Here is a 10,523-nt window from a genome sequence, read left to right on the forward strand (position 1 = left end):
TGGTACAAGCCTTGGATGTACCAACCAGCATTCATCTCAAACCCCTGCGCTTTGTGTTTTCATGAGCTAAAGCTGATGGAGGTGCAGGATGAGCCAATTAGGTTGTTGTGTCTGATGCTTTGTAGAGGCTGGCTCTGGGTCTTTCAGCAGTGTGGAGCCTGTGTATCACAGCAGCTTGTGGATTTGGGCGGGAGGTTGGCTGGTAAACGTGGGCCCTTGCTTCAGGTCTACTCAGCAGTCCTTTTGGTGGTATTTTCCTGTCTCTCCCCTCTGTGGCAGAGCTGTCCCTTATGCAGTATGTTTCTGTAGGTGATATGCTGTGTTACATCCGTGAAAGTAAGGAGAGAGCTGCTGCAATGATTAAGTCAGAGGTTCTCAGAGAGCGCCAGGAGACGGCACGGAAAATGCGGAAGTACTACTTGACATGTCTTCAACAGCTTCTTACTGATAATGGGAAACAGGAAGGGTAAGCTCCAGCATGACTGGATATCTTTTGGTTTTGAAAGAGTTCTGTCAACTTGAGTATAGCATTGTTTGTCCAGTAGCATTGTTCATCCCATGTTGGCACAAGTGTTAGTCTGGCCTGATCTGATGAGACGGGTGTGGAGTCGCTGCTGATCTTGCTGGCAGAGCATTGCTGAGCCGTCTGACACCTTGTCTTCTCACTGTTCTTCAACTTCTGCTGTCGTTACTTTTATGGAAAATGCAGAGTCTGGACATCTTTATATTTTTTCATGTTCTCTGGTTATCGTTAGAGCTGAAAAGAAAATAATGAATGCTGCCAGCAAGCTTGTTACAATGGCTAAAGGACTTGAAACACCTCTTCGACACACACTGCAGTGCAAAACTACCTGCTCAGGTATGTTGGGTTATTTATTTATTTTCTTCTTCACCACATAGATGTAATGCACATAGTAACCAAAATCAGGTGCTTAGGGAGGTACTGAGTATTTACGAGCTTGTGAATGGATGTGTAAACATAGGCTGCTTCTTTTGAGAATCTGTTTGACCTATATTTTAAAAGGGCCAATACCCCCTCCCTCATTTATTATTTTCTTTAATCTTTTGTTGTTAATTTTCTTTTATTTGATCCATTTCCTTCTCTACTCTTCTAGCTCTGCTGTTAAATTCTGACCTGCCTACTGGAGTAGAATTCTCAAAAAGAGATTGCCTGTCTCAAACTAGGCCAAACAATATGGAAAGCAAATCTTGTGGCAAAAATACACCTGAAGAAGCTAATGATAAAGTTGTTCAGAAATACATACCACGTGACTTGAGACGACAATTTGATGCAAGACAGACTGAGGCACAACATATGCTTCATGAAACAGATACTTCACATATTCAGAATAGGAATACCTATAAACATCTTGTTAATGCTGGAAGAGATGGACTGTCAAAGATTCTTCCAAATGTAGATGGAAGAGAAGAAAAATACAGCCACGTCGTAAACATAGACAAAGAACTCTTGTGTGCAACTAGTAATTTTGCAAATCCAAACGTCCCTTCATTTGTTTGTCAAGGACAGTTAGAAAATGTAGATGCGGCTAGACTTGAAAATGGCCCTGCCATCTCAGGGTCAGCTCATCACATGCTTAAGAGTAAAAATGAAAGAACAACCTTGAAAGATGATAAATGTGTCCTCTCACGTGGGACCTGGCAAACTGCATATGAAAGAATTCAGGACTTTGATTTTCCCAGAACTCCTGAGAGGGATGAAGGAAGCTGCAGTGAATGGAGTTCTGCGAGTGGAAGTTTGCATCTGGGCGGTTCTGATAAGTCTGCAGTGTATCCTGAAGAAAAGCCCACTACCAATGAACAGAGGCAGAGTGTGTGCTGTGAAGGACGTGAAAATTTTGGTGGTACTTGGAAAGAACTCACTAATGGCAATGTCAAGAATCTCAATTAAAAAAACAGCACTATAGTTTACAGTAGAGATCAAGTGAGGTCAAACTCAGATCATATTTCATCTCTTGGGTCTGACAAATCAAATTCTGCTAACACACAAACTAATATGCTGCCAATCTGAAATACAGAAAAATGCTGCAACAATACTTTGAAAAGAATGGCATGGGATCCCCAGTCTCTTCAGCAAAGCTCTGATTCTGATAGCCCACTTAAAATAAAAAATAAAATAAAAAAAAACCAACTTGAACCAATATCAGTGATAACACATTTTTTTCCCTTTCAAGTGAGTATAAATTTGAGTGTGAAGAAAGGAAATGACCCTGTTTTACTGGGTCCATTTCATGACCAATGTTACAGTTTAGACTGTTGCATGAAGAAATTCTATGCAATCACTTGAAATATTAACGTAGACTTTTGTTTACCTCTGTAACAGTGCTTTCATAGCTGTTTATAGTGTATTATGTACTTTTATTAAAAATAATATATTTTTATATTAAATTAAGTGTACAGTGTTTATATAAAACAAACCTACTGTTGCTTGTAGTAATCATTTGAAACGGTTATGAATATTCCTTCAGAGCTCAATGAGAGGTGTTGTTTGAAATGAGTTTTTCAATTGACTAACCTATTTTGAAGGACACCCTCTAGACCTGTGTATGTCTTCATAATAAGTATAAATACTTATATTATCAGAAATGAAATTTCAAGTACTTTTTTTTGAATGCAGCAAAGAACAGATTGTACTGGGCAGAGGAAGATACAGATGAAGGTAACCACATGTTGCAGATGTTCCTTAAATAGCTACAAATTTTAAATGGAAGTGTTGTAATTCTTTTCTTGATGGTTTAAAAGCTTGGCTTTAGGAGCCTGCTTGAATTTAAGAGCATCGTGAAATGCACTGTTTTTCTTGGGGTACAATTTTAATTTCCAGGGATACTGTAACAAAAAACAAGTATTATATTGTTTGCTTTATTGGCTTCATTTGTGTTGCTTGCCTAGTGTAGTTAATGCTTGTTGCAATTAATTGCCTGGTTTTTGGTCAGCAATTCACATCAACAGTAATACAGAACACAGTAAAGAAAAAAACCAAACAAGATGGTCTACTTGGCCTGTCGTTATTCTGCGATGTCAGCAGCAGTAGAAAAGGGCTGAATATTTTCCTCATAAGAGGTGTGTATACATTTCACATGTAGCAGCGTTTAGCTGTTATAAGAATGCTCTTATTTGATCTCTCACAGTCAAAGAGCACTGCCTAATCTCAGAATCTTGTCAGTGTTTGAGTGTGAGATCCAGGAGGAATCTTAGGGAGAAAAACATTTAGCTCCCTTTACAAAAATGTGCTGCTTGTTTGTATTTCAGGCCAGCTGGCCTGAAATGGCAAAATGGTCAGCAGGACTCTTTTGTGACTGGAGGCTTGGTCAGGTGGTCAAATGAGAGCTCTAAATTTCTTGGTGACCTTTAATGTTGCCCATAAATGCAGCCCCACTTCCCCTTTGGTGAAGCAGGGGTTTGTCATCGTCAGTGGGAGTGAAATGAGGCCACGAGAGATGGCTTGTGCCTACACAAACATGAGCTGTGGTTGTTTGAGGTCCAAATTCCCATCTCTAAGCTGAGGAAATGACTGTGGCCTTGCGTGCAGGGTGAAAGTTTTTTCTGGTTGTCCTTTAAACCTATGGGGAGGTTCTTTTTTCAATACTGAGTGGCTTTTTTGGTTTGCTTAAACATTTCCCCCAAATAGCACAAGATTTATTAACAACAAAGAAACTCCTAAAAAAACTGAAATGCTTAAACTCTGCTTAAGTAGTGCTTGAACAGGTGTTTAAACCACTTTATCAGATTAACCCATTCCTTGGGCTAGTCCAGAAACCTTTGCTGGGTGAAGAAAGTATGCATCTGCAAAAAAAACCATGCTCCTTGCTAACCTAATGTTTGTTGTATCCTTTGTTGCACTGACAGCTTCAGAGAGCTCTGAATCTGCTGAGGTGTTTTTCCACATTTTTTTTTAAAGTAATATCGTTATCAAAGCATCAACTGTCTTTCATTTAAAAATCTAGTTATTTTATAGAAGAATGAGGCCCCCTTCTTGAATTCAGATTATAAATTGCATATGTTTTATATCTAGAAGAATATAGTGTGGCTTTTTAAGAAGAAATTCCTTCTATTTCTGTTTCTTATAGGGAATTTGCAAAAGTGTTTAATGTGATTGTACAGAGTTGTTTCTTATGGGTTGATATTCATGCTAGGTAACCTCCCTGAGCTCTAAGGAATTGATTAAGGTGATTAACGAATCACTTTATAGAGATTAATGTAAAGACAAATATTTACAGAAATGCATGGTAGATCACTGACTGTACAACTTGTAAACATGCTATTGCAAATGTGGTGGGGGATCTAGTATCAATTCCAGAAGTTTCTTCTCTGATGAAAACTTTGTGCTTTTATTCACAATGGGGGACAAGCAATGAAATAATTGTAGTGAAATAATTATTGTGCAGAGAGATCATGCCCACACGTGTGTGGAAGTAGGGTTATAAGTGTAGGGAGCTGAGAACTGCATCTCTTTGGTGATGAAAATCTGGGAAGTGGGCCACTTAACCTGGAGAGGAGAAGGCTCAAGGATCATTTCATCAGTGTATGTAAAGGGAGGATGGAAAGAAGACTGAGCCAGGCTCCTCTTAGGCCTAATGGTGTGACAAGAGGCAATGGGTGTATACCAAAACATTCCATATTGTGGAATTGAAACCTTTGGTGACTGCTGGAGGAGGTGTTGGAGTGCTGGGGATGGCAGGAGATGACCCTCTGCTGGCACCAGAGGGGCCTTTTGTGTCTTAATTGTGTACAATTAAGTTGTGTTGTAACTGAAAAAGTATTTAACGTGAGCAGCTGATGTTTTTGCTCCAATGAACACGTGCTTTGACAGGATAGAGAAGAATGGGACTGGGGTACCAATGCTGCAAGTAATAACTGAATACATTGTGTAGTTCTTGAGTCGTCAAATAGAGAAGCCAGAAAGGACTTCTGGGATGTACAAGAAGCTGTGCATGTGGCCACATATCAAAGCCTCTCTGAAAATTTGAGAGAAGAGCTGCATTCTGTATGGGAATTGGTACAAATCAGTTGATAAGTCATCTTTATTTATTTTGGTTACTGTTGTTCTCTTTGTTTCTTAAAATAACTTCTGTAGACAAAAAGAACTGACTAACTTTTTGAAGGGCAGGTTAAACTGCTCTGGAACACAGTGTATGTCAGCAAACTGAAGATGTTGGTTTTTTGTTCCTTTTATAGCTTTGCTTCTTGATCCTGAATAAATGATACCTCCAAAGTGCTCCCGTTGTCTCAAAGATGGCAACTATTTCAGAACAAATGAAGTCATCTTATTTTGGTGCAGTGATTCAGATGTGCTCCTGACAGTTTCAAAGCACTGTATAAGTTTCTATCAGCCCTGAAAATCTCTATAAAGCACAAAAGCTGTGAGTTCTTAGCAGTTAAATGTTCTTTGGGTTCCCACTGGGAAGGCGGGGGAGCGAGCGGAGGACTGTGGTGCTTTAGCCACCTGCTGGGTTAAACCACAACAGTCTGCTATACGTTTTCATAAGAAAATTAAATTCCTTAATTTAAGTTGTTAATTCCTTAAGTTTATGTTGTTAATTTATTGAATTGAAATTGTTTATTAATTTGCCACTGTACACATTGCCTATCAAGTCCATATGAACTAGTAAGTGCAATCAAGCAGTCTGAAACAGTTGTTTTTGCCCTCAGCAAAGTTTGAAACATAGTTCCAAGCCAAGGAGTTGTTATATAACATGACCTGCTTGTTTCTTACACACCAGTGAGCACTGGACAGATTTTCTGCTCAGGTGCACCTAACACGTATTTCATGCTTAGCTGCTTTCTTTTTGTGGAATGGCGTATTTGACCTGAAAGAGATTGGTGGTGCCAAAAGCAGTATATTAAATGTTCGTTCTTTCTTTCTGAGTCATCTCCCTTGGGAGATCTGCTTAATGTGCTTCACTCCTGCCATCTGTAAGAACAAGTGAGTTGGGGGTACTGATGCAGAATATCCCCTTTGTAACTACAGTTCTTAGAGTATAAATTTTTTGCTTGCAATACTAACTTCATCCTTGGATGTACAATAGTCTTGAATGCTGGTTATCTTGCTTTGGGGCTGATGAACTGGAAGTGGTAACATTATTCTCTGTTTGGGTCCAGTTGCTTGATGACTTTCCTGAACACAGACAATGCATCATTTAGGTGATGACTTCTGTGTAGTAAAACAGAGTTGTGTGTTCTCATCTGGGTTTTAATGCAGATTCTTGAGAGCAGGTTTTGAATGTTCAGTACCTTTCTTACATGCTATTTAGGGAGGAATCTCAGCATAGTAAGTTTGCAGATTATTCTTGCAAAGCTGTCCACCCTATGACACATCTATCTGGTAGATTTTCCCTTACTTCTTTCTGGTGTGGTTCATTTCTTAAAAAGAGGCTGCCAGGAAAAATTGTTTAGGTTAGTAACTGTGGTCTTATAAGCATTATGTGGTGTAAATCTCTTCAGTGAATTCCAGTGTTGTCAACAAATGATGTCTTTTCAGTGCAGAAATAAAACCATGATTTTTGTGCAGGCAGTCTGTTTCATCTGTGCCTGCCTATCTTTGAAGGAGGTAGTATGCATTCATGTGCAAAGCAGGTAACACCTTGTTCTATTTCAGTAGCAGCAGCCCTTGGAGGACAGCGAAGACCAGCTTTCTAAGCATTCAGACTAGCATTCATGAGACTGAAAAGCAGGAAGGCTTTTTGCTCGATTAGTGCTTAAGTTGTGCTTTTGAGAATGGAACCAAATCTCAGCTAGTTGGGCATATGAGAGCAATCTAAGTAAAAGCGGTGCTGTACTGCCACTGGCAGTGTGTTTGGGGCTTCTTGAGAGACGAAGTAGATACTACTTAGTTCGATGAAGTGGGCTTCAGTAGGTTTTTTTGTTTTTGTTTTTTTAACCTAAGTACCATAACTAAACTTCTTGTTTCTCTCTAGATCACATTGGCTTTGGAAGCCAGATGGAAAGTAGAATGATCATCTTATGGTAACTGATAGTCAAAATGTAAGTTTGTGTAAGCAATTGTGTACGAGTAAGAACTGTTCATGGATGACAGCACAATAAATGTTCTTGAAATTCACTAAAGAAGTAGTTTTAATGTAGGCAATGTGCTCTGCTATTCATTTGCAGTACTTCCACCTTGATGATGTAAAACCTCAGAAAGAAAAAATTATGATAAAAAAAAAGTCTCAGTTTTGAAAGGGGACTCCAAGTGATACTGTTTGTATATTTCCACTGCAGTATATTTCTTCTTTTTTTTTCAATTTTTGGAAAAACCAAAAACAACACTTTGCAATTATTAAAGAGTAATAGAGGAACAGCTATTAATAACTTCTAGTGTTAAGCCTTAAAGTCACCCTTCTTATGTGGTCTAAATCTTCAGTCAAAATGTTGTTGCCAAAATCAGTGGACAAACTCAAAGGAACAAAGGAGCAAAGGAGCATACCATGTGTCTCATGAGCTCTCACTGCTCTGTACTGGAACAATTTGTCAAGCCTGGAAGAATGCTATAACTGTAGGCTGGTTTGGTTTCTTTACTTAAATAGATGATTGTTATTATGTGGAGTTTGTACCACATAATTTCAAGTTTTTTATTGACTTAATTTGATTAATTTATTTATTTTCAGGAGAATTTGTATGTATGCATGTATGGTAGGTTTATGCATATATATACTTCCAATTATTATCCTTTTCTTAAAAACAAGTTTAAAAGAATCTATTATTATTATTCATTTTTGCCTGCCACAATGATGAGCTTCTAGAAGACAAGGAAGATTATCTTAACCTTCTGAGGAGTGAGCCTAAGGAGAAATGCAGCAATTCTATTACCAAAATAATAAAAAGAGGCAACTGCAGCAAGAAAACAAAGAGCAGGCTGAAAAGGAAGTTTCATTACCCAAAGTCCACTGGGAGAAGGAACAAGAGGAATCAGATTATCACAGGGAATTCCAAGTTTTCCGTTGATTAATTTATTTATTTTCAGGAGGAGGACTTAAATGTATGATAAACTTATGCAGACATTCATTTTAATTAATCTTTTTCAAAAAAAAAATATTATCTACCTCAATCTGAGGGTGAATGGTTCTGCTTTCTATACTGTTTGGTTCAGTCATCTCATGAAAGCCTGTTCTGTATGTTTCCCAATGGAGGCAAGCCAGAAGGAGGAAGAAAAATAAATTCCTTTAATAAAAGCATAGAGGGAGGTGTAATTTGGAGGGTGCAGGGGAGTGAAGGAGTGTCAGGGATGCTAAGATGTGCCTCGAGGGGTTTAGGTTGTGGTGCTCTTCAGCAGTGTAGAGCCCTGTCTTGCAAGGAAGAAACTCTTTGCTCACAGGGTGTGATTTTGGTGTTCAGCTGTCAGGCAAGATTATTGGTCTAAGCTATTTTTTGTTATTGTTATTAAATGCCAGTGAAATTCTATTTATATTCAGTCGATGAGGAGGTTGTCCTAAATCATTTTTTCTTTTCTTTGGTAGAAAGAACAAGTCACTGCAAAGATAGAAAGAGAATGGCGAAGTAGGCTTCAACAAATGAAAAAAAAATAAAAGAACAACCTGTGGTTGAACATAGGGACTGCAGTGGTTATACGAACAGAGAAACATGCGTGAGTGGTATTTCAACTGATATTTTCACCTCCCTCCCAGCCCTTGAAACGTGCTGATAGTTGAGCACTGTAGCTTTCCCAAAGCTGTCCCGTGCACTATGGCAGGACCGGGGGCTGCGGAGCTGGGGAAGAACTTCATGGGAGGCACAGCAATGTCTCTGGGGCTTTCAGTTTATTTGAGTTGTTGTGCAACAAAAAACATAAAGGGAGAAAGCCCAAGAGAGTCCTTGGCTTTGTGCCTATAACGCGGCTTGAATTCCTTCACCACCAAAATAACAAACCATCTATTAAATGCAAAACAATGCAGGCAGCACAGCCCTTCTGCCTCTCGAGCTCCCTGTGCTGGCTGTAGAAAGCAGCCGTTGCTCCCCTGGAAGTAGCCCAGTCTTTGTAAATTTCTGAACTTAACTCAATGCAGCCGCGTGTGAGCCTTCCCAGCTGGGCGAGTTTCCTTCAGCTGACTCCAGCAGGCCCTGTTTGGCTGTTGGCTTTAAAAATAAATAAGTAAGGGGAGAGATAAGTGGCAGTTCAGCCTCCCAGTGCCGTGTTGCTGCCTGTTTTGAGACCTCTGCATCTGATTGTTGATGGGAGCGTGCTGAGGCTGGGAAGGCTGTGTGATTTGACTGGAGCTGCTGCAGGTTCTGTACCAGGCTGCTGTGATTACTTAAATTGGACTCATACACGGTATGCTTCCTTAGCGTAGAGTGGAAATAGCAAGGTTGAATATGATTCATTTGGGACCCTTGAGTGATGGGTGACTTCTAGTATTTGTTGTTTCAGATCAGCAAGAAGCAAGGAAGAACCTTTGGTCTCAGGAAGTGTTGTGCTGTAAACACTGCAGCCAGGAGCTGGAAAAGAAAGAGGCTGTGTGCCAGGACTTGAAAAGAGAGTTGGAGACTGCTCACAAACGTCTTCATCTCTCCGTAAGGAAGCAGAGAGCAATGTCAGAGCAGGTCCAAGGTAAGGATGCTGAGTCAGAATAGAAAGCTGTGAATGTCTTGGCCTGACTGACCGCATTTACCTCCTTTCTTGCTCAATACAGTTTTCAGTGGATGTAATGGTGTATGCATGCATGCTTTAACAAAATGTAGTGGAAACCATTGCTCTCATAGATGTAAATTGAGTCTTTGCTTTGGGCCTTGCATGTTGATGTTTTGCTCAGGCTAAGTCCAGTGGGTTCATTTATTTAGACTTCTGCAAAATGTGCTGTGTTTGATTCCTGCATGCTTGTCTCTGGTGCAGCTGATTGTTTACTGGTGATGCTTGTTGACATTTGGGTCTTCTACATTAAGGCAGCAGTTTGTGATGTTTTATGTTGAACTCTGCTTGAATGTGGGAAAGTACATTATTTTATGGTTCATTACTGGCTTTTCTAGAAAACGAGAAGCTTGTGGAATCTCTAATTGCAGAAAACACTGAGATGAAGGCTAAACTGAAAGACATGGGCACATCTCCAAGGTATTTCAAAAAGCAATGTGGACAAGGTGATATTTGTAAGGTCTAGGCTGCTCTTAGGCTGTGTGACTTGTATTATTTTCAGGTTGCTATCCAAGGGAAATGTCTCAAAAGCCTGTTCATCCTGTGGCTCTGTGAAAGGGCTGGAAGAAATGCGTGCGCAGTACATTAAATCTGTGAGCAAGATAAAGAGTAAGTACAAGAGGTTCAGTTAAAAGGTTGGGAGACCAAAATCATTTACTTGGTACTTTTTCCTCCTTCTATTAACTCAGCCTGGGAATCTGACAGCCAGGTCACCTAAGAACGCCCAGTTGATTTCTTACTGGGGGGAATGTTGCAATAGTCTGGGACAAGCTTCATTGTGTGGTATGAAGCCTTGTTATGCTGTCCCTGCCTTGTTGCACTGATTTCTGTTTCTCAGATGGTACAAGCCTTGGATGTACCAACCAGCATTCATCTCAAACCCCTG

General features: G+C 39.8%; 2 protein-coding genes across 2 annotated transcripts; both read left to right on the plus strand.

The window, feature by feature from the left end:
* The first annotated feature begins 111 nt into the window (after positions 1-111).
* On the plus strand, positions 112-2,392 carry LOC122193354 (centrosomal protein of 152 kDa-like). Its single transcript, XM_042894115.1, has 3 exons — positions 112-466; positions 756-859; positions 1,116-2,392. Exons 1-3 carry the CDS (start codon positions 291-293, stop codon positions 1,907-1,909), a joined length of 1,074 nt encoding a protein of 357 aa, XP_042750049.1. The 5' UTR covers positions 112-290; the 3' UTR covers positions 1,910-2,392.
* Positions 2,393-9,401: 7,009 nt separating this feature from the next.
* LOC122193355 (centrosomal protein of 152 kDa-like) lies at positions 9,402-10,476 on the plus strand. The gene is made up of 3 exons (XM_042894116.1): positions 9,402-9,559; positions 9,976-10,057; positions 10,140-10,476. The coding sequence occupies exons 1-3, from the start codon at positions 9,541-9,543 to the stop codon at positions 10,267-10,269; spliced, it is 231 nt and encodes a 76-aa protein (XP_042750050.1). The 5' UTR covers positions 9,402-9,540; the 3' UTR covers positions 10,270-10,476.
* The last annotated feature ends 47 nt before the right edge of the window (positions 10,477-10,523 follow it).

Source organism: Lagopus leucura, unplaced genomic scaffold (genome assembly GCF_019238085.1).
Source record: "Lagopus leucura isolate 7727_CA_CO unplaced genomic scaffold, USGS_WTPT01 37257-0_obj-0_obj, whole genome shotgun sequence".
In the NCBI taxonomy this organism is placed as follows: Eukaryota; Metazoa; Chordata; class Aves; order Galliformes; family Phasianidae; genus Lagopus; species Lagopus leucura.